The sequence below is a fragment of the Vicugna pacos genome, chromosome 33 (genome assembly GCF_048564905.1).
Source record: "Vicugna pacos chromosome 33, VicPac4, whole genome shotgun sequence".
NCBI classification, from domain to species: domain Eukaryota; kingdom Metazoa; phylum Chordata; class Mammalia; order Artiodactyla; family Camelidae; genus Vicugna; species Vicugna pacos.
Window position 1 is genome coordinate 9,195,304 of NC_133019.1, and position 23,611 is coordinate 9,218,914.

General features: G+C 50.0%; 1 protein-coding gene across 1 annotated transcript in view; it reads right to left on the reverse strand.

The window, feature by feature from the left end:
* Window positions 1-23,611, reverse strand: part of SORL1 (sortilin related receptor 1) — a 147,895-nt gene that overhangs the window by 55,558 nt on the left and 68,726 nt on the right. The window contains exons 13-23 of the mRNA XM_072954152.1: window positions 23,112-23,290; window positions 21,538-21,724; window positions 17,839-17,967; window positions 16,757-16,842; window positions 13,380-13,552; window positions 12,164-12,295; window positions 10,596-10,687; window positions 9,172-9,418; window positions 8,171-8,309; window positions 2,989-3,162; window positions 1,350-1,463 (exon numbers count right to left, since the gene is read on the reverse strand). Coding sequence (XP_072810253.1) covers window positions 1,350-1,463; window positions 2,989-3,162; window positions 8,171-8,309; window positions 9,172-9,418; window positions 10,596-10,687; window positions 12,164-12,295; window positions 13,380-13,552; window positions 16,757-16,842; window positions 17,839-17,967; window positions 21,538-21,724; window positions 23,112-23,290 — 1,652 coding nt within the window. The remainder of the gene's footprint in view (window positions 1-1,349; window positions 1,464-2,988; window positions 3,163-8,170; window positions 8,310-9,171; window positions 9,419-10,595; window positions 10,688-12,163; window positions 12,296-13,379; window positions 13,553-16,756; window positions 16,843-17,838; window positions 17,968-21,537; window positions 21,725-23,111; window positions 23,291-23,611) is intronic.

Sequence of the window (23,611 nt, forward strand, 5' to 3'; positions counted from 1 at the left end):
AACCCATCCGCAGAGGCGAGACCAGCAGGCGGAGCCAGGACCCACCCATTGACCTGCAAGAGAACGAGCTTCTGCATTTCCAAAGGCAAAATATTTGAAAGAGAAACCTCAGACTGGTTTCTGGCTTCCCTGCTCTGCTGGCCTTTCTCCCATCTAATTCCTTCTGCTCACAGCCTGTCTTTCCAAAGGCAGACATCTTACCACGTCATTTCGATGGTTCCAAACTGGTCTTCTGATAAAGTCCAAAGGTCCTTGCTGCTCTGGGCCCCACGCACCAGTCCAGCAACCCCCGGCCTCCCTGCTCCCACCCAAGTTCTCAGTCACCCCCTCAACTCTCCCGCCCGTGCCCCACACACACTGACCTCTGGGCTTTCATACGTGCTGTTCCCTGGCCTAGAATTTTCCTCCCTCCATCTCTGCTTGGTTCACCTCTACTCCCCCATCCTAACCACCTGCCCAAGTCTGACGTGGGTGCCCTCATCGCTCTAATATGACTGGCTGTTCACTCTTCTGACCCCACTTCAGACTGTAAACTCTGTGTCCACTCTGATCACCAGGACATCCCCAGGCCCAGCACAGAACCTGGAACAAAGGGCCCTCAACAGATACTTGTTGAGGGAACATACGAACACAACACTGACTGACAAGACACCTCCTTAGGAGAGGACGTCAAAGTTATTAAAAGTGAAATGAAGAAAAGAAGGACAAATCTACAGTACGTAGATTATCCACTATAGTTACTTGTTAGTCACTAATCCCTGCTCAACAGAATCACGTACATTAGTACTAAGACCTTAGGAATCACACAGTCCGAGGATGACGTTTACACACACACACACACGTCCATGTCCCCATGTTCCAGGCCCAGCGAGAACAACCTGTCCTGTGCCTGGCAGACAGTGGCATCAGCAGGTTGGAGGTGTCAAGGTAACACCTGCTTCCCACCTCTGAAAGGTTTCACGCTGAACTTACAGATCAAGTTCCGCCCCCTGGTCAGCTGCCCCAGGTCACCAGCTCTATTACAGAAGAAGAGCCACAGTCTGAGCCCAGATGCCCCGACTCCCACATCAGCTCAGTCTCAGCCACGTGATGCTCACTTGTGCATCTCTTGCGATGAGCCCTAACTCATGTGGGTTTGTTTTTAAACAATCAGACATATCTCATCAGGTGAGGAAATGTGTTTCCTCTGTTCTCGAAGTCCCATCTGCTTACACGGGCATCGCTGCTCACGGGGGGCCCCCAGCCAGCACCCTAGACTGGAGCCGCCCCCACCCCAGGAGGCGCTGCTCAGCCTCATGAGTAATGGCGAGTGCCCGACGTCCCCAGAACGCAGCCAAGCGGGCACTCACGGCAGTTCCTCTCGTCACTCATGTCCCCGCAGTCGTTGTCAAAGTCGCACCACCAGATGCTGTTGATGCAGTTCCCGTTGCTGCACCGGTACTGGTTACGGAGACAGGTGCTCCCTGGGCGCCGGGGGAGGCGGAGGAGAAACAAAACCAGTTATCACTCCTCCTGCTGGACCACAAGGCTTTCTCTTGTGAGTTCCCATTTGTCCTCTTCAAATAACAGCGGGCGAGGGGGACGCCTCGCACACGGACACGGAGGGAAGGAAGCCTCCGACGGAGGCCTCCTCCTTTCCGCTTTTAATTAAAATGGAAGGAGAAGAGGCAGCTAGCAGTGTCGGGGGGGTTACAATGATGGAAAAGGAGCGTGACGGCGCCGCCGGGTCTTGGGAGTAGGGACGGCGCCCATCAGCGTTACACCAATTAGACAAGGGGCTCCTTAATGGACCGCTCACACAGCATCCAAACATACATACTTCTACATCTGTAGCTCCGTATTGTACAGGGACGATGGTCGTGTATATTCAGTTTATCAACCAGGTGGGTTACAGAGATTTTCTTCACCTAGTCTTGAGGATTTTTTCCTACCCCAAGACTTCTTCCGAGCAAGCAGTTATGACTTCCTCACACAGAAAAAAATGCACTTTTTAGTAAAACGGGTCAAGAACGCGCGATGACTGGCCTCCTGTTTGGACAACCAAGGGCGTTCTGACGGGGATACAAAAAGGCCCTTTTCTCCTCGTCCTGGAATGTAGCGTTAACTCTGTTTTTCCCAGACAGCTTCAAGACGATGTCCAGAGGCTGAAAGAGCCTCCTGTGTCCCAGAAGACAAGGCTCATCCTTTTTCCACTCGTGTTTCTTAAGAGAGACCAGAAGGCTGCTCTGCGGGTTTCACCGCCCTGGACTAAGAGGCTGCTCTGAGAAGGGTGGTTATGATGACAAAGCAAATACAGCCTCGAGAATAAGGAAAAGAGGAATTCGGGCCACGGCCATCACCTGGGCCCTTCATGGCAAGGCCCCCTTCAGGGGCCCACCTACCTGACAGAAATGGGAGGCTGGGGACTGGTAAGGGGGAAAACTAGACGGGAAAGAAAGCTCTAGCCATTTTCAGAGGGGCAATTCTAGAATTCAAGGGGCAGAGGCGTGAGGCTGCGGCAGCCAGCTGGCCACACTTGGGAGTAAAGACTCGAAGCCCTCTGCCGGTTCGGTCTGAAAGTTCGGACATTTCCAGGCTGGCAGGGGCGACGGGGAGGAAATTCTGGGTCAGATGAGGTGAACTTCGAAGGAATCCAGCCAGTCCTTTACCCAGGTCAGGCGGTCCAGCCTACAGAAGCAGGAGAGGCTGGAGAATGTGGATGCGGGGTGGATGAGGAGGAAGAGGTGGAAGGAAGCAAGAGGAAAGCCTGCATCCTCTGACATTAAACCCCAAAGCAGCTCTCACTGTTAAACGAACAGCGGAGGCCTGTTCCGGATGAGGACTAAGGACCACAGGTCTTGGAACCTGAACCAGGATATCTGCATCTCGAGGGTTTTATTTCTGCCTCAAGCATTTTCAACAACCCTAACCAGGAGGGAATCGAGGGCACTGGACCGGGGACCGAGGGCAGGTGGACAGGACCAGAGGCAAAGAAGGAAAGGCACGTACCTTCCTTGACACATGTGTGGTTCCTCAGCTGATAGCCTGGAGGGCACTCGCACAGCAGGTCCCCGGATGGGAGGATGCTCCCGGACACGCCCTCTGGACACCTGCAGCTTCTGCTGTTGTTGGCCTTGGGCAGGCACAGCAGGCTGCACGGCCTGGACACACAGGCGTTGCTCCCTGGAGAGGAGACAGACAGTGGTGGTATCCGGGTGAGGAACACCATGGGGCGCCAGGCATGGGCTGAGACGTGGTGCAACCTCCTCGGTTTATAGACCTGACGATGCAAAGCGCAGGGAGAGAAAGGTGAAGTGGTGAAGTGGAGAGCGGGAGCAGGGGCCCGGGCACCAGCTGGTCCTCCTGGGAATGCGGAAGCTGGCTGCTGAGACACCACAGAGTGCCCGGAGGGGCTGGGAGAACAATCCTTCTGCGTGGATGTCCAGGGTGGCACAGGGCAAGCCAAATCGTCTGCGTAAGATCAGTTTGCAGAGTCGGGAGAACGAAGCTGACTTATGGAGAGAAAAGGACAGCACCGGGGACCCGGGGAGCGGGCGGGGGAGGGAGGATAGCTTTGCCAGGCCCCATCGGTGCACTTGTACCTCCCATCTTTGGGTTCCTTACTATCTCCCTTTACTCTTTGCATAGCATTTGTTGAGTCAGCTTGACTGGGTTTCTGTACCGTGTGACCCAAAAGCCCTTAATGAGCACATACACCTGAGCAACGACACAGCCAGACAAAAATCCGGGTCTGCCCTTTGGAGTCCTTTGTGCCAGAGCACAGCTGCTGAGCTCAATGAGGAACTAACCAGAGCGCTCACTAGGCAATAAATCCACATCAGGACTAGTTAACGCTGATCTAGCCTCCCATTTCCAGTCTTTTCTCTGGTTCAGCTTTCCAAAGAGAGTGCCAGCTAGACTCCACCACCTCCTTCACTGCACGAGAGAGAGGGAACCTTCGTGGATGCACAGTGATGGAAAAGGTGTCGCCCTACCCAGCACGTCTTTCTGAGAAGGAGAGAGAGGGTGCATAAACTATTTCTAACAGCTCAGGATGATAGAGCTATCAAGCAACATATAAGCCACAATTAAGAAAGCAATTAAGCAATTAAGAAACATATATTTTTCCTTTTGCCTGTTGACTACTCATTAAAACTGGGAAAAATCCACAGTCGCTTTGGTAAAACTCAACTGCTGACAATTCATCAGTTGTGCCATCTCGTGGACAGAGAACCCCACTGGAGTCACATCCAAGCAGTCTGTTTCCATCCAGCCAACACTGGAGCTATGCCATGCCTCTCCTGGCCTGCAGGTCAGAGAACAGGGCTCACCGGTGACAATGAGTGTGGAAGCGGGTGGTGACGATACACTCAGGAGCCTGGATGTGCTGGCACTTCGTCGGTGTGTAACTGGCAGGACACATAAAGATAAAAATCCCGCTGACAGAGCAACAGTTGTTGCTTTGATGTTAAGGATCCAAGAGTTCAGGGCATTACCAAACAGATAAAACACACACCCAGGGAGAAAGAGCTCTGTGATGAGACATTGAAAAGGGTTCTGCAAGTGACTTCATTCACCCTAAAGGCCGGCTCACCAGCGTTGAGCAATCTGCTGGCTGGAGCAGGAATGCCAGAAATCAGTCCTCCCAACCTGTCGGCAGGCAGAGACGGTCCTTATCTCACTTACACCTGCCATGAGCTGCAGGACCGAATGCAGAGCTGCCAGTAACCAAAAGCAACCCCAGACGGATCTGGACCATGACCTTTGTGTTCAAAGGATGCCCTATCATTTGACGCTCCAAGAAATTAAACCATAGCAGAATATTTCAAAAGTACTCGACAGTATACCACAGGGAACTATATTCAACATCTTGTAATAACCTTCACTGGAAAAGAATATGAAAACAAATATATGTATGTGTATGCATGACAGGGACATGGTGCTGTACACCAGAAACCGACACATTATACCTGACTGTACCTCAATTAAAAAAAAAATTTTTTTAAGTCCTCAACAAGAGGAGTATTTTCACATGGGTTGTGTCTGTAAAATAAGGCGTGAACATTTTCACATGTGGGCCAAACGTTCCCACCCAAAGAAGCAAGAGACAGAAGCATGAAGTCAAGGTGAGATGCAGTACTTCAGGAGAGTGGTGGAAAGAGACGTGTGTGAAGCTGCAGTCTGAGAGGCAGGACTGGGGACAGACCCCAAACCAAGCCGACCGAGTCCCTGACCCCAGGAGGTAGGCAGCGCAGGAGCACGTGTGCTGGTACAAAGCCAGAGAACAGAGAACAGCAGCGTTTGTCAGAGAGGAGCTGGGAGGGCGTGGAAGAGCTCAGCAAAGTCCCAGCGGGACGGAGCCAGAGACCCTCACGCACGATGCCCAGTCTTGGGTGAACACGGTGAGACTGTGAAGAGCGGACAACTGACAGCCTTCATCTCCAAAGATATCCCTCGAGAGGACCAAACACTTAGCCCTACCATATCTTCACTGCCTTTTTCAGAACATTTCCAGACTTCCCCCTTGGAAAATTCCTCCAGAACCCGTTTAGGAGCCAAAATTGCTATTATTTTGCTCAACTATCTACAACCTGCTGGACAATCATCAAATCAAATCCACCTCATAGAACGAATATTTGCCCTCATTATAGATACTTTAAAGCGTGTGCTTCCTGCAGGCTCTGAAGGAGAATTCCAAGACCTCCAAGATATTTTAACCCATTGCTGCAGCAACTGAATATATTAATTGCCGTGCAAAGTAAGCCATTTAAAGAAAAAGCTCTCTTTATGAAAAGTAAATTTCAATAAAACTATATTAAAAAAATCAATCAAATATAAAGACAAAAAATGCATCCGTTTATAACCAAATATTCCAAATTGACAAAGTTTCCAGTTTTCATAAACAAGTATCAATCAAAATCTAGTCATTCTAAACCCCTGTCGTACACCAGGGCATTGCGAGTCCAACAACAGATGAGGGGGAACAGAGCCGGATGGTTTTACTGAAGTTCAAGCTTTGAACCTTAGGCCATGGCTCAAATTCTTCCCACTTACTAAATGCGTGATGGAGAAAACTTATGAACCTGACTTTCATGTTCTCATCCATAAAATGGGAATATTAATAGTACACATCGATTTGAGGGCGATTAACTGAGGTTACATTTGCCCATTAAGCAAATAAGTGTGCCGCTCATGACACAGCAAATAAGTGTGCCGCTCATGACACAGCAAAACTCCTGAGTAACCAGAGTCATCCTGTGACTACTAATTTACACGTGGCTAGTATGAAGCTCCGTACATGTCAGGAGCAGACAACAAAGTTCATAAAGACCGACTGGCACCGGCGATTGCCAGAATGCATCACGAGTTTGCAATACTCTGTGTCCTAAAAAGCATGGACAGAGCAAACACGTTCAAGGCCAGGAGGCACCCACTGCCCAGAGGCAGTGCTGGCAGCCAGATGCCACAGCAAACGCTTTGATTATTTAACCCAAACTGGCCTGACTGAGAGATGACAAACTTGCCTCTCTGTGGGCAGGAGGTCCCCTGGATGCAGGAGACAGGTGGAGGCTTCCCCTTCACATCTCAAAGGGTCACCTTCATTTAAACTAGCCAGAGTAACTCCCCGGTCACAGGAATGGCTGCAGGTCCGCCAGCATGAAATGAGCAGCCCGCCCCGGGGGTGGGGAGCCCACGGTCCACTGGTTCCTCTGAAGCTGGGGTTGCAGGAGCTGTGGCTGTGTGCTCAGCCAGCACAGGCTTGCAGGCACTCATCAAAGTGAAGACCTGCTCCTCTGGACTGGGTGGTAACTTCGAGAAACGCTAACTCACTTGGCTTGCTAGCAAGGCGGATCAGCAGGGCTGGGTGTCCTCCGTTCAAAGCCCTGGATTGCAGCCACCGGGGCTAGGAAGCCATGAGTCTCTCCTCTCTCCCTGTTTAAACACCAGCACCTCCTCTAAGACTTCCTCGTTCAGTGGCAGGACTGGGACCAAAGCTCAGCTCCTCAGCAAGTGAGGGGTCTCTGGGCAGGCCAGCCAGTCAGAGATCTGGTTCCCTCATCCAGAAACCAGGGATCCTAAGGCCCGCCCCGCCCACCGCACAGGTCAGCTGTGAAGACGTAACAATGACACAGGCTTACATCGCTAGGACACCTGACAGTTTTTCAAGAGCGTTCTCATGCTCTCTTCATTGGTCCCAAAAGGCTAATGATGGTATCTATAACCGTATTATTTCCCTTTGTCAATTTTCTCTCAGCGCAGGGCCAGCCGAAACCCACAAAACAGTCTCAACAGTCTCGTTCAAAACAGGAAACCTAGCAGTTTGTCAACAGCGGGGAGTCAGCTGACCCCGGGATTCTACTCAATCTGGCTGAGATAAGCAGGGCGTGTCTTAAAGGGCCTGTTCTTCTTGGGGGTAGGTATCCTGATCTCCCTCCTCCAGAATCAACAGTATGGCTGGGGGAGAAACAAAGAGAAAGGGCAGAGAAGGAAGGAAGAAGGCTTTCTACCGTATAGTCTTGGACCCTGGGGCCAGCAGGTCAAAGTCTTCCAGCAGTTCTGGAAGTCTCAGCCCACCATCTTTCAGATCCTCCCCTCCTCATCTCCTCTTCTTTCAGGTATGAACTGAGCACCTACTGAGTGCTGGGCATCGGTAAAATTTACCGAGCAAACACAAGGACAAACTCTCCTTTATGAGGTCTGGCGTCTCACGGGGGGAGGGGGGACACGACAAGCTAATTAAGGCATCATATGACTACACCTGGCGCTGCAAGGGAAGTGGGTCCCAATGAGCAATAGGTCATCCGAGCAGCCAGAGAGGACGAGACTCCTGTCGGGAAGTGGCACAGCCTGCTCCCTGTCAGGGCGCCAAACGGGGATTAAGCACACGCCGGGGCTCTCCAGCTGCGACAGAAGCCACACCACCCACCGGCCAGGGGCCAAAGGCAGGAGGAGGGTGTAATTACCCACCAAGCACCAGCACTCCAGGCAGGCAAAAACATGCTGTCTTCCAGCTGTTTGTGTATCATTAGGAAAGAAATTAAGATGTCATTAGGAAGAAATTAAATAATGCGCATGTTGTCGTGACAACAGAGATGCAGGCTGCCAGATCCCGCGGGAGCAGGGACTGCCCAGACCCAGCCCCTTCCGGGAGATGGAGCCGACAGAGATCCAGGAGGAGATGCCGTCTTACCGGTTGTCTTCCCCCTGTAGAAAATCTTCAGGTCCATGGGCCCCGTGAGCCGGCTTGCCAGAATCGCCATCTCGGACCCGCTATGTTTGGAAGCTCGAAATATGCTGAGCTGTGACCAGTCATCCCAGTAGATTTCGTTCTAAAAAGAAAAGCTTCGCTCATTAGTCAGCTCTTTGGTCTTTTATTCTGGACGCCCAGTAAGAACCAGAGCTCCACCGTGTAGGGGACACCTAGCATTCACTGGCTGGATGGCAGACCTGATCAAGATTCCACTTACAGGGGAGAGGGGTACAGCTCAGTGGCAGAGTGTGTGCTTAGCATGCACGAGGTCCTGGGCTCAATCCCCAGGACCTCCAAAAATATACATATATATATAAAAAATAAATAAACCTGATTAACTGCCCCCAACCAAAAAAGAGTAAAAAAATTCCACTGAAAAGAAAGAGTCAGTGATTTTATCCAAACCTCACCAAAGATCCACACTGAAGAACCACCCAAAAGAAACTATCCGATAAGCATTCAGGTTCAATCATTCAACCACAACCAACGCTTCAGTACAAAACCTGCTTCCCCAGGTTGAGAAGCAGCATTTTGCCTTCTAGGGTTGAAGCAGAAGTGACAGGCACTCGGGAGGCAGGGGTCGGGCGGAGCTCATCTCAGGACAACAGGGAAGGAAGCGAGCAGACCTCACGAGAGACCAAGACACGGAGCTAAGATGAGGCTACCCACACTGAACGGCAACCCGGGAGTTTTCACACGGTGCAGCCTCGACCTTTAACCTTTTGAAAGGTGAAGAGTAAGCATCCTGGACCCCGGGCAGGTCTGTCTAACATCCCTCCCTACGGGGGGAAAGAAAGTGCCTCAAATGCAGAAACAAGCTGATTTTCTAGACGTTAGACACGCATCCCCGCAGAACCCCGGAGGCAGCAGGGTCTTCACCTCCGGATGCTCCTCCCCTGCGCTAACAGACCGCCTGATGCTGGACAAAAGGGAGGCCCCACCTTAAAGACAGCGATGGCGTAGGGGTGTGGGAGGTTGTCCAGGATAATGGAGCGCTGCTGGCCGCCGAAAGTGATCCGCTCGATGCAGTCCAGGTAGGCGTCCGTCCAGTAGATCCACCGGTCATCCACGGAGATGCCGTTGGGCCACTTCACATCCTCCGACACAAGGCGGTAGGCATCAGAGCCATCCATGTTGCTCCGGTAGATGCCCGGCTGCAGGTCTCCCCAGTCGGTCCAGAACATCACCCTGGTCGAAACCGGGGAAGAACACACCTCCCGTCAGAACTGGGGAAATGGGAGCTGAAACATGTCTGTAAAGGGGTTCGAAGACCCTCTGCAACAGTCCAGCCGGGGAGTTCAGCACGGCCATTGCAGGCTGTTTCTATGACACTTAGGGCCACTTAATTACTTGGCCCAGAAATTCTTTTGCTGAAATGTATCTATAGATACAATCAAGTTATGCACAGATAATGTACAACAATGTTCACCACAGGGCTGTTCGTACTAGCTACATTTGTTTTATGCGTGTGTATATATACACACACACACACACACACACACCAAAATGTCGATCTATAAACTGGTATATTATAATACGTACAAAAAAATATAATGAAGCCCAAATATCTACATGTGCTCACATAAAACCATCTGCAAACCACACTAAATATTTTTTAAACAGGCAGAATAGCAAATGTCCTATGATTCTATCTGATGTGTGTTCACATGTGTGTGTCCGTGTGTTTAAAGGATATGTACTTGTACGTGGGTGAAAATAAATTCTGAATGATACACAAGAACCTATTAACCGTGGTTACCCCTAGGAAGTGTGAGGGGGAAGGGTTAAGAGAAAGGAAGAAAACAAATTTTTTTTTTCATTTGACAAACTTCTATTCTCTTTTAATATTTTTAATCAAATACATATAGTACTTTCAGAATTTTCTTTTAAAAATAGATCTAACCCTCAATCATAAATGCTATAAAGTCTAATCTGGAATTTCCCTCTTAGTGATGTTTCCTTAAGTTAAAAATAAATTAATAAAAAAAAATCTTTGCATGCAAATTGCCAGTGAGAAAACACAAGCTTGGGGGTGGGGCAGAAAAAAGATGGAATGGGTTAAACGTTTGTTATCAGACATGAAACTCGAGATAAAGAGATAAAGGCTCCTTACAACATCCAACCAAGCCTGACTATGTCTACAGAGGTTTTAACACTACCCTCATTAAAGAAACACCCTCAGCGGGGCGCCTAGAGACAGTCTGAGGCTTTCTAGCAGAAAGAGGATGGAATTAGCTGACCAAGACGACCAAGCTATGGTTCCGAGACTTGCAGTTCACAGATTATTTCAGCCATATCATCACAAACAACTTTTACTCCAGCTGTTTGCATTTCCAAGAACCCGTCACACATGGACTTCACTTACCCATCCTGGGGCACGAGGACCAGAGCCCTGGGCCGATCGAGCACAGAGGAGTTGACGATGGTGAGTCGGAAGTCGCCATCTGGATTCCCTACCTGGCAAAGAAAGCAGGGACAAGGCCAAGATGGCCCTGAGCTCCTTAAAGGACTCCCATTGCAAAGTTTCCTACTTGGCTCCCGGCTCCAGACGCATCCCTCTACCACCGCCTGTCCTCTGCTAGCCTTCTAGTCAAAGCCTATCCTTCCTTTAAAATGCCCTGCCAGGCCCACCTCCTCTGCACCCTCCTGACCCACCTCCATCCAGGGGCATTCACAGTATCACCACCAGCTCTTCTTACACCGTTTTCACATACAGTATGTGAGCTGTAGGCCATGGGCGGGTGGACACCTGAGCTCTGCCTACTTCCTTCCAGCACCCAGCCACGTGCTGACCTCACTCGATTAGAAAAAGGTGAGGCAGAGCAGTAACGAGACCACCAATGCCCTGGCTCGGCGTGTCCCTGGTCTGTGCGTCTTTCCATTCCCTTCTCTCAGCCACCCCGATCATCCTCTCCTCGGTCAGGGCTTGGCTCAGATGTCACCTCCAAGACACCTCCTCTCCCTAGTCACACGAGTACACTGCCCCGTCTGACTTTTCTTTGCTGCACTGATCACCAAAAAGACTGGTGGACTCATCTCTTCATTGTTTTGCTTCCTCCACTAAAACCTAATCTCTCAGCACAGGAACTTGCATCTTGCCTCCCGCTGTATCATCACGACCTAAAGCCACACCTGGCACACAGCACGCCTGGAAAGAAGCACTTGTCAAGTGACAGAGAGGATAAACTTCACCTGACAGAGGGGTAAACTGACGCTTAGAGAGGATAAACCCCCCACCACAAGTGGCTCGGCTACCAGAATCAAGCCCGAGACCAGATCTGTCTCTCCAGTCTGGGGCTTCTGTCCTGTAACTTCTCTTGGCTCTGTGTCTCCTGGCTTCTACTGTGCCTTCCGGTAACCTGCATGTCACGCCTCCACGTGGACACGGGGCTGAGACAGGGCCCCAGGAACGTGCAGGAGTCGAGTGTGACAATGAGATAATGACTTGGGTGGTTTCGAGACCATTTCTTACCTTCCTGTGACCGCCCGGAGCTAAAGTGCAGACAGGTGAAGTGAGGATAAACCTTCCAGGGTGGTTGTGAGAAGTGAATCAAGTAATTCACTCACAGTGGTTCCAACAGGGCTCCTCAACATTAATTTAACACAATGACGATGACGGCGATCGTGAGATTATCTTTATTACGCTAACTGACAGCCATGATATTAGAGTCTTGACGCTATGGTATTATTACCATCATCACTGTTACCACTCTAGGCTTCTGCTGCCCAAAATATAAGCATTCAGGTATCTTGAGGACATCTCTGTTTGACAGATTCAGGCAGCCTGCTCGCACCTGGGACCTCCACTCTCTGGAACTCTCAGAGAATCTCCAGAGGAATCTGACACACCGGCTCCCGCCTCTGTGTCGAACCTGCCTCCCAGCCCAGGTGCTCCCTGCCTGCTTAACTCAGGACAGCAGGGAACACACATACCTCAATCTTTTTGAAGCCAGAATCCACCCAGTAAAGTAACTGGCTGAGGGGCTCAAAAGCCAAGGCTTCTACTGTCTCCAGGCCAGAACTGATGATCACCTCTTGCCCCGTGCTCCCGTTCAAGCAGAGGCGCTGAAGAGAGAAAAAGAGGAGACACCATGAAACGGTCACATGACCTGCGGCCCAGTCAGTCCCCTGGATGGCAACTCTTTCTTCAACTGGCTTGACCGGCAAGGGAGGAGATGGTTTCTATGAGTAAATGTTCCAGATGAATAATAAAAGCATCTCTAAAACGGACTTCAGCTTCCTGTTTTAAGCAGAATAACTAAACGGAGCTGAATCATTTCTGCTACCCTGCGTTCTCACCAGGAACACTGGTCACCAAGCTCTGCCCTATCACAGTAACGGGGTGGAGAGGCCTGAAACGCATGAGTCTGCTTGCTTTTAAAATAAATGAAACCAGACCGCTGTTATTTTTAAGATCTTGTTCCTGCTTTTTATAGTCTTTCCTCCCTCGAGAGGCTCTCCGCCGTCAGGGGCTATTGCGGGGTCCCCCTTCCCCACCCCGTCAAGTACCTGAGCACTAAAATTTCTGCGGGGTTGAAGTCCAGGTAAAACTTGTTGGAAGTGCTTTTCCAAAAGCATTAAATAGACAATGAATAAAGATCAAATAGCTCTCCTTTAAAATGCACAAGTGCCAGTGTATGACTATCTGTCTGGCCTGTGTGCGCAGCGATCTTTACAGCTTCCTTCCTGGTTCTTCTTCTCCCCCCGCCCCAATTATTTATTATTTAGAGGAAGTACTGGGAATTGAACCCAGGACCTTGTGTATGCTAAGCATGCACTCTACCTCTTGAGCTATACCCTCCCCACTCCTTCCTGGTTCTTGACTGTGCTTGGAAGAGCTAGAGTGGATAATTACGTGAACGATGGACAAGTCAAATGTAACTGTCGCGGCTCACAAAGAAGGATGCTGAACAGGCAGCGGGTACGGTGGGGAGACTCATAATCCCACATACCCAGTCCTAGAATCTCCCAGCAGGAAAAGCGAGCCCTCACTTATAAGAAAGATTTGGAGCTCCCTCTGTCCTTCCTCCAAGGTTTCACCCACTGGCCCTGAGATGACTTAAAACCTCGAATGCCCATCTCCTTGGGGGCTCTGAAGAAGCTTACCAGGACTGGGCAGCCACAAGGCACAGACCCAGGGATGACGCACCTGGATGATGTCCAAGGCCAGGTCGGACCAGTACAAGCAGTTGTGCTCGTAGTCAAAGTCCAGGGCCACGGCGGCCCGCAGCCCGGTGACAGGCAGCTCCTCGCTGACTCCCGAAGCCAGGTCGTAGCGGTGGATGGACTTGCGCATGGCATACAGCATGAACTCGTTCTCCTCTGCAGACACACAGGGCGACAGGGAGGGTGGGCCCGGGGGATGCTCAAGAGGTCCTCGTACGCCGGCCCTGACTTTGCTCTCACACATAAACCTCACGGCCACCATACATGGCTGGACCGAGTGGGAATGTAGGAATAGGACTTCGAAGGTGGGAAAAGGACTCACACTTCTGCCTTGGGCAAGTTCCTTAAACTCCTGTGACTCTGTTTCCTTTGTCTACAAAGGGTCTACTTGTTACATTTAAAAAAAAAAATCTAGATCCACTCAGTAGGCACACTCCAGCATCCATCCTTCAGAGCTCGGTCTGCACGCTTGACATAATAATTACCCAGCTCAGCACATCCCACCTCGTCACAGGACCGCTTCACATGGCACCATAATCTTGTTGACCAGAGACCTCGAGTTACTCAAGACTCACAGCTAAGTTTTCTGGTCTCTTTACTCACCCATCCAATAATGCTCACAATGACATACAGCACTTATATCGACCTATTTATTTTCAAAACAATAATAATACATTTTTTTCTTGACCACTTAGAAAACATTTTACAACACAATCAGCAACAAAGGTTCTATTTCCACTTAACACTCACACAATGCACATCCTCCATCCTAGGCGTTGTCTGATCCATGAAACAACTCTTCAATGGAAGAGCTACCGTTAACTCAACTTTACAAATGAAAAAACTGAGAGCAGAGAGGTTAAGCAACTCACTGAAGGTCACACAAAGAGTAAGTGGCAGAGCCAAGACTTGAACTCAGGCAGTCTGGACCCAGAATCTATGTTTTAACCACTACAAAATGCCACCTCTTCTGATACAGGCGCTGATGGTGCCATGTTTCAAGCTGTGGAAATAGAAGCCAGGAGTGCTTATGAGACTGACTTCACGTCACACAACTTAGTAACTGGAAGAGCTGGCGTTCCTTCTCTTCCACTTTGGGGACAGCCTGGAAAACCTCCAGATTCTCCCAAGGGAATGGAGATGAGCAACACACCCGCATCCATGTCTGAATCATCCACTGTGGCAGCATTTGCATCTGGGACCAAGTCGCAAATCTGAATCCCTCTGCTCTTGTTTCCTCTCTCTCCCTCTCTCCTTTCATTCATTCCATTCTCATTCCATCCAATGAATTAACATGTACTAGCCATCTCTGCCTTATAAAGGTTTCAATGTAGATAATGCATCAAAAAAAAAACTACCCACAATTTTTACCAAAGGTTAAGTTTGCCTTCTCTCCCTTTGGTATCACTTCACTTCAAAAGGATCTAAGCTAGCACCACATGGTAATTAATCTCTCCCTCTGGTTTTCAAGAAAACATCCCCACTGTAATTCCCAGTGGATGGTGCAGTCCAGATGAAAACCACCGACTTTGGACGTGAGGCCGGGATCAAGGACTCTCGTTGACGCTGCCACGTAGAGTCATGGAGACGCAGCCACAGCCGCGAGCCCTCCACTCCACGTGGCTCCCTACCATCTATAAACCTCGTTTGGCTTTCTTCCCTTCTAATCCACAAGTGCCTTTCGAGTAGAGCCTGAGTCCAGAAACTCTTGCCTTAGGATTAGGTATAGTGTTTCATGTGCAATACTTAACTTGGAAAAGAAACAAGAGTTCTTGGCCAATCCCAGCCATACTTGAGCACAGCCTAGAAATGTGGGTTATTACCCTAATCTCTAAGGAAGAAAAATTACTTCATTTTTAAAAATCCTTGCAGATGACCAGATGACCTCATGATGGCCAACATACAACGGCTGCACCTCAGCCCACCTTTTCCTCTCTTGGTACAACCTTGCCTTCTGTTCCATGCGTTTTAAAAAAAAAAAAATTAGGAGGTGGCTTTTACTATGAATAAGATTTTTCCCACTTCACTCCCTGTTCTTTCTTCTCCTATCCGAAGAGAAAAAGGCTTTGCCACCAGTTTAGACAGTTTTAAACAAACTGTTTCGTCCCTCGCTGAATTATCTTCAGAAATATTTATTACAAAAGTACGTACTCCAGCCCCTTAAGAGCAATCACTCAAGCCCGACTCACCCAAGCCCTCATCAGGAACAGCTCCCGGGAGGCGACTACTTGAGTATTATCTGCTCGTGTGCGGGAATCTGCGAAGCCGTGTTCTTGTTAAGTCTCCACGGCGAGGGATGTTAATTACTCCGGTAATGATGGAAGATTAAATTAAGGGACTAATGAGCTTAGCGTGAGAAACACCAGGGCAAGCTGGCAGCAGCGAGGGAACCAGAGCGCTGCTCTTCCCTGCCTGCAGCAGACAATTCACCCCCCCACCACTAATGGGGTTGGCCCCCCAGCCCCGCACCTTCACCGAGAGGCAGGAGCAGGAGGGAGGGCTCAGTGGAACGAGAAGCCCTATGTGAATAAGACTAGAAACAGAGCAAAGAAAGAAAAGATGCTAAGAGATCAGCTATTTGTTAAGGTTTCATGATTTCACATCTACATCGCACATACACCTCAACACCTACACCACCACTAAATCAACTTGAAGACGTCTGCAACGTGCTACACCTTTACAGCACATGCACCTGCTCCAAAACTGTGCCTCCTAATGAGCTGGCATATAATGATCATCTCAAAGAATGGGAATGACACTTATCTGCCACTTGGGTGATGTCCAAGGACGAGCATGGGGCTCAGAGTCTGAAATTTAGCTTTGTCACTTACCAGATGTGTGACCTTAAATAAGCTGATTAACTCTCTCCTCTGAACACGCTTCCTTATGTTAAAAATATCTGTTTCATTGTGTAGTTATAAGGATCAAATTGACAACACACAGAAAAGTACATTAAAACGTGCAAAATTTCATTAAAATACTAGTCATAATTATTATTATAAGAATCAAGATAGACCACTTAGCTGTTTCCCAGAGAGCCACAAGTCTCTTTATAGGACAAACAGATCAAGGAATACACAGGAAGCCTCCGGGCACCCCTCAGTGCCCATGCCGCCCAGGATACACCAGATGCCAAATAAACATGAACACAAAGGATTTCCCTCAAAAAGTGCCTTCCATTCCTATAAGCCATAAGCCTATAAATCAATGTCGTTTGGATATTGAGCTTAGCGGGTAAAGGGAGCTCTGGGTGCCTGTAACTTCCATTCTTTCTCTCCATGAAGTTAGAAGAGCCGGTTGAGATCATGGAAATGCTTCAACGGTGTCTCGACAGGACAAAGGGAGGAAACCATGTCTTACCTGCCAAGGGACACGGCACCAGCTCTCCCTCCAGGCGCACTTCCACATCTCCTCCACTGCAAGTGTCCCCAGAAATCTTCCGATAGCTGTCACCCCCACCAAGGGCAAGGAGTCAGAAACATCAGAGAACAGCCATGACGCCTTTGTAATCGGAAACTTTTTCCTATCCATGGACGACAGAGCTTATCTATTCACGTCCCACTGGAGCAAGAAGAAGGATGCTAAGTCCCTCTGAATCGCTTCTGCCTGTTAACAAATCAGGCAGCCCAGGCAATCTGGAGTACTGCCCAGGGCAAGAGCTTCACATATACCACTGACCCTTGAACAACGGGAGGGTCAGGGGTGCCGACCACTCCCCCTACACCTGACCCCAAACAGTTGAAAATCCACGTACTGCTATCCCTCCCTCAAAAACAAAGGAATTGATCAACGACTTCACCCAAAGGCAGGAAACTGAAAGTCTGAAAAGAATCAGGACTCAGATCCTAGGCCTTGTGATTCTACACAGTGTGATCTCTAATCAAACCCAAACTTTTCCCCACAGCTAAAGATCTGTAAAATGAAGAGACAGGTACTCTATTTATTGAAAAAAAATCCACGTACAGGGGACCTGTGCATTTCAAGCATTTCAAGCCTGCACTGTTCAAGGGTCAACCGCATCTCTTCAGCACACTGCTCTGAAGACGTGCGCTTGCTCAAGTTCATGGACTTAAGACACGATCATTGTGGGGAGGATAAGAGCTCTGCGGGAGAGCACATGCTTGCACGAGGTCCTGGGTTCAATCCCCAGTACCTCCATTAAAAATATGTACATATAGATATGTAAATAAATAGACCCAATTACCTCCCCTCCCTGCCAAAAAAAGATCCAGCTAGCATTATAGAGAGGCTTAGACTTGCTGTAAGGGCGCGCAGAGGAAGTTGCAAACATAATTTTAAATACTGCTTAAGCTACCTGAAACCTGCTAACTTGGGATTCTGGCACTGAGAGTGTGGGGGGAACCCAGGTGGTCCACTCTGCTCTCTCCACACCAAGTGCAGACCCCTCATGTCCCAGACAAGCCCACCTCTGTGAGACATACCCTCTGGTTCTCCTGTAAGTAGAACCCACAGGACAAGGCACGGGAGGGGAGTATGACTTCCCAGAAAACTCAGGATCCGGAACACAAACCTCTAATGATAAATCTTCACTCATCTTGAAGCCGAAGTCACTGCAAAGGCAATTGGGGTTCATTAAGGCCGCTGGTTTGCACACATCAGGCATTTCGGCAACTCCCACCCACCCCGTGATGTCCACCACGCTGCCCACCTTGCTATTATCAGTTACTTGCCATGTCCCTTTCAAGGATACCCAATTTTTTTACACCAATACATTTTCAAAAGAAATTTTTTATCGGAGCCGTAATTGGAAAACCAGTATCATATGACATAAACAAAACCAAGACAGAGCATTATGCCAAAAGCAATACTAGATTTTTCAGCTGGATCCAGTTTCCTGCCCAAAGACTCTGGGCCTGCCCTCTTTTTGTTAAAAGCAATTAACAAATGTGAAGAATGATTAACACCCAGTGAGACTTTCTCCTGACACGACTGGAAGAATTAAAACAGAAACTGAAAAGAATAGTCTTTTTCCTAAACTAAGGATTCAATGATATTTAAGACCATGTCCACCTGCTCCCTAAAATCGCCTGGGCCCTCCGTCTGCACTGGGGGGAGTAGTCCTTTGCTCTCCAAGACCTTCTGCAGTTGGGGGACCACATCTGTCAAGCCACACAGCTTGATGGGCAAAGCCCTGGGGCAGGAAGTAGGGGTCCCAGGCTGAGTCTTAGCTTGACTGCGTGATTTAACAACCCCCGCGTGAGGCAGCTGCGCTGTGTACTCTCCAAGGCCTGGCCCAGACCGTAAATTCATAATTCAGAGAGGTTTGCCTTGTTCACGGCTCTACTCCAAAGGCTTCATTTACAAGCTCAGGGCAGAGGGGCTTGTGTATCTATCAGGTCAAAATCCACATTTAACACTTGGCAGAGAACTGCTCAGAAGAAAGCAGTTTTATTACTGTACCAAACAGGTCCCATTCATTAAATCAGGTGAATTTTCACTGAATGGCCGCTTCTGGGGGCCTGGGTGGAGCATTCATGACTCATTTGCCTCCAATGGCAAAGCACCCTTCTTAGGCAGTTTCTTCAGACTGTGGACCATGACCTAGTGGGCCGTGAAAACACACTGGAGGGTCTAGACCAGAAAACTGCAAAATTCACGGCGCTTTAAAGTAAATGTTATCTCATTAAACTTCTGTCTAAATTAGATGTATGTGTCCACGTATACAAACATGCAGCTCAGGGTCATGCCATAAAAATACCTTGCTTATTTAAAAGGGGCTGCAGTCTAGGGCTTGAAAATCACTCTTATTGGCAATTGTGGGGGCACAAAGATGTAACAGGAAGTACCCCTGAAATCAGGGAGCACATGGGCCAATACTGGGCTTCCCAGGGAGGCCTGAAAGGACTGTCAGACGTAAGCTGACGTCCAAGTGCACAGGTCACTCAGGAGCAGGACTAATGACAGACACTCCTAGCGGGCTGCTTCTCACTTCCTCTCCTCATGTCCCCTTCAGACCCCTCCCTCCTCGCTGCCACAGTTCAACACCACCAAACACTTCTAAGAGCCACGCAGGCAGGGTGGCTGTCTTCCAGAGGCCACGGCAAAAGGAGCAAAACCCACAGGATGAAGGCCTGAAGTACACCCTGCACCACCTTCGTGGGTCATTCCCCCCATGATCTCATTTGGCCTGAAGCCCAACTCCAAGAGGGGCAGGGCAGGCCGGTCCTGGTCTCTGTGAGGACATGCAGCGCCCAGGGGGTCTCAGCTGGTGGGCAGGGCAGACCAGCGGGAGTCAGGCCAGTTTCCCAGGAAGCACACCAGATCAGCCCCTGGCTTTTGTTTTTTTGTTGTTGTTTTAGGGGAGAGAGGGGAGCAGATTTTAGAGAAAAAAATGTAATCCAAAAAAAACAAAATTCAAAGATTTGTTAGATTTTCTTACATATTTTTCATTCTATTTTGCAGAACTTAATGGGGATAAAAAAAGAGAGGAGAGAAAGCTAGTAGTCTTTTCCATGATCGGGGCCTCTGTGGTCTCAGTCCAATCCAGGGGGTACCCCAGACCCGCAAAGCATCTCTGATTAGAACTGTTTGTTACCGAAGGGAAAGCAGAAGGCAGCAAAGGGACATGGAAAGGGTATCACTGGGAGCATCAAACAGCTCTGTGCTTCTCCGCAGAAGCGTCTGCGTTATCTTAGGACCACACAGTTTGCTGTGGGAACTCCGGTCTTGCACCGTCTAAATCCCTGCTGCTCTGAGGGTGGCTTTGCAGATAAGCAGCACCAGGGTCCCCAGGAGCCCAGAGGACTGCAGGTCCCCAGGACGACCATATCAGGACTTGCAGTTTAACAAGATCCCAGGTGATTCACATGCACGTACGTTTCAGGGGCACCACCAGTCTGGGGCTGGAATTGGCCGAGTCTGGCTGGCTGTTTTGTAAATAGAGCCGTCAGGTCACGGCCCAGCCCTGTCAGCCGGTTCACTGACGGCGGCTCTCTGGGTACCGCAGGCAGAGCTGAGCAGCTGCACGGGAGACCACACGGCCTGCAAAGTCTAAAACACTTACTGCACGGTCCTGTTCCAACCTCTGGACTAGAGCACATCAGAGGTTTCTGGCTTTAGTCAAGATAAGTGTGGCTTCCCAAAGTCCCAGACTTCAGTTCCTTTGTGCCTCAGCCACTACTGAAAAATGAGTTATGTGCTTATGATGAATACCCACGCTCTACGGACAGCCCTGCATGATGTGGAATAATCATCTCCTGCTGGATCAGACTCGGGGGGCTGTCTTTGGGCTCCGGGAGCCTGTCTCTACTGAGAGAATCATCTTCCTACAGCTGGGTTCTGACCACCAGCTCTCAAAAGCTTCCAAAGACAGCCTCCTGCTTACAAAACACGGTCCCTGCCCCACCGTAGTCTGTATTTCCAGCTCCATCTCTGCTCACTGACCCTGATTCATCCACCCAACAAGGCACCCAAATTGAACTGCCAACTACACGTTCCTATCTCCACACCTTCACACAGCTGCTCCGTCGTCTTAGACGCTCCTGTCCGTCTATCCACGTGCTTCTCTAAAGCCATCTCAAACACTGCTTCCTCCAGAATCTTCCTGATTCCCCAACAGCAGATCAGTCTCCTCTTTCCTACCAATGAGCACAGTAAAGCACCCGTTTCTCCCCTCAAGGTCCCTGCATTCTCCATCTCTCGTCACAGGCATCAGTGTGCGTGGCGTTTCCTCCACTCTCAGTGTTCTCAAGCAGTGCCTTGGATATCTCACTATTGAGGACTAACGAATATACAACTATATGTACACTAACATCCCCTCGTTTCAGATAAAGAAACGAATTCCCTCTAGAATAGGGTGCCAAGAAAAAGGAGCCATCTACGATGGACCCTTCAGCACCTTCCTTTTCTGCGCTGGCCTCAGAAGTAAACCCCAGAGTGATCCACTCCTGGATAAATCACTGCAGCTGGCCCGGGTGTCAACACCTCTGCCACATCACACGGCAGCAAGAACTACACGGAGTGCCTCGCACAGTTCCTGGCTCATAAAGGATGTTTAATAAACACCCATTTCCTAGGGTTCCCTCCCCTTCTTCAGGGGAAGGGACCACGCCCTGGTCTGCTCCCCACACCGCTGAGGGAACAGGACAGAACTCAATCCCCGGCATCCACGAAGCACCAACCATTCATAGTCCTCTCGGGTGCAGGAGCAGTTGGACACGACCACCGGCCTGTCGAAGTCCTCCCCGTTAAAGCACGTTGCGTGGGGCGTCCTCCGTTTGAAGACAGTCTTGTGTCCCAGCAGACACTCGTTGCCCCGCTCGTCAGACGGGGACCACAGCTTGTAGTCGTTCTCGGTGCAGGGGACCCCTGAGGAAGAGGAAGCGCAGGATGGCGCATTAGAGACGGCTCACGTGGGCTGTCCTGCCCTGCCCGGCCCTCACGTCGGCTCGCGTTGAGGCCGGGTGACATCCACACAAATGAAAACGGTGCCCCTAACCCACGGGGTCCATCTGAGAAAGCTGGGAAGAGGGAAGCCACCTTCGGGGCCCGCTGTCTAAACTTCTGAAAGATTTTAGCAGATTCTGCAGGTCCCTTTAGAAACAGGTGCCCAGAGGCGTTTATCTCTAGGGAGTGAGGTGAAGGCTGCATCCCTGAGAGATGGTATCGTTCAGGAGTACATGCCCTGCCAGCTTCCGAGGCAGTGTGGACGCGCCTCATATTATGGCCCAAGAGCGAGAGAATTCACTGTCACTGCTTGGAAGGTACGGGATCTTCATGGAAGGAGGCTGAGAAATGGTAAAATGACCGGAACAGTCCCTCCTACCCACACTCCCTCGACACTTAAGTAGAGTGCTTTCCACAGGAGCCCAGAGTACATGGGTGTCTATACTGGAAACATGTCTTTTTCATATGTGTGTCTTTGGTCAGATTAAATGCTGCCTACAACTGATGAACTACTGCCAACTCAATGTCATTCAAATCAGCACCCCTACTGACTGGAAGGCCATCGGGCTGCCCAGTGGGCAGGCTGTAGATACGCACAGGGCAGGGTCCTGGGTCCAAACACCTGGCGATCCAGATGACACACACAGGGTAACAGACACAGATTTGTGACTCAAGGTGTGATGAGTCCACTTATGCTCTGGACACAGAGAAGAGGGGAGGTTGGGATGTTCTGGCTGGGATATTAGCAGCCACAGGCATTGGATCCTGAAACATGGAAAGGATTTCAACTAGTGAATGGGCAGCCCAGGGGACACTGCACGCAGCTGGAGGCAGAAAAGCAGCAGGGGGCAGGGTGACGTGGGACGAGGAGGGAGGAAGGATGCTGAGGAGTGGCACTGCTCCCTGCTTACTTGCTTACACGCCCCGTGCCTGGATCGTGATGAGAGTCTAGACCATTCTCGGAGGACCCTGCAGCATTAGCAGTGGCGACCCACTGAACTGTATTTACCACACTGGGACTGCTAATTTGGAAGAATGTTTTTCAAGCATTTATTCATTCACACATGCAACACACAGATACCTACACCTACTACGAGGCAGTGAGCCCACGAGGAAACGAGGATACAAAAATCAACACATGGCCCGATGAAGCACTGCCCGAGTAACGGCCTCTGGAGTTGTCACTCACTCACCGCACAGGTGCCACCTTCTTCAGTGGCTCGCAAGCTCTTCTGAGGACATGGCATCTAAGTAATGCTGCGGTCAACAGCAATTTCCCCGGGAAAGGGCCGAGGAGGCAGCAGCTTACCCAAGGCATTCGTGGCGTTGACCTGGAGGATCAGCCAGCTGTGGACGTTCTCTTTGTTGGAGCCAAAGATGGTGAAGACAGTGCTCTTCTCGCCAGGCTCCGTGAGGAGCCCGTACACGAACACCGGCCTCTCGGAGAAGACGAACGTCTTCCACGTCTCCCCTTCGTTGGTGCTGTACCTGCCCAAGAGTAACAAGAGGATCCTTGCAGGTAAATCTCCAGGCAAAGGGCCTGCTTTCCAGATCACATTCACCAGTAGCAGGAACCTGGACTCCCTGGAGAAACGGCTGACCCTGGGCTAAAGCCGGGCAAGTTCCAGGTTGTGCCAGAAAGCAAGGAAGCGCTCAGAGACTGAAGCAGTCGGCACGCGAGAACACAGGCGCCAGCTCGATGGGGCTCCAACCGGCCAACGTGGGGAAATTTGAACATAAAAGAGAGAAGTGATGGTAACAAATTATACACTGGATGAAAACAGGGCACGGGGCTCTAAATGGTAAGGG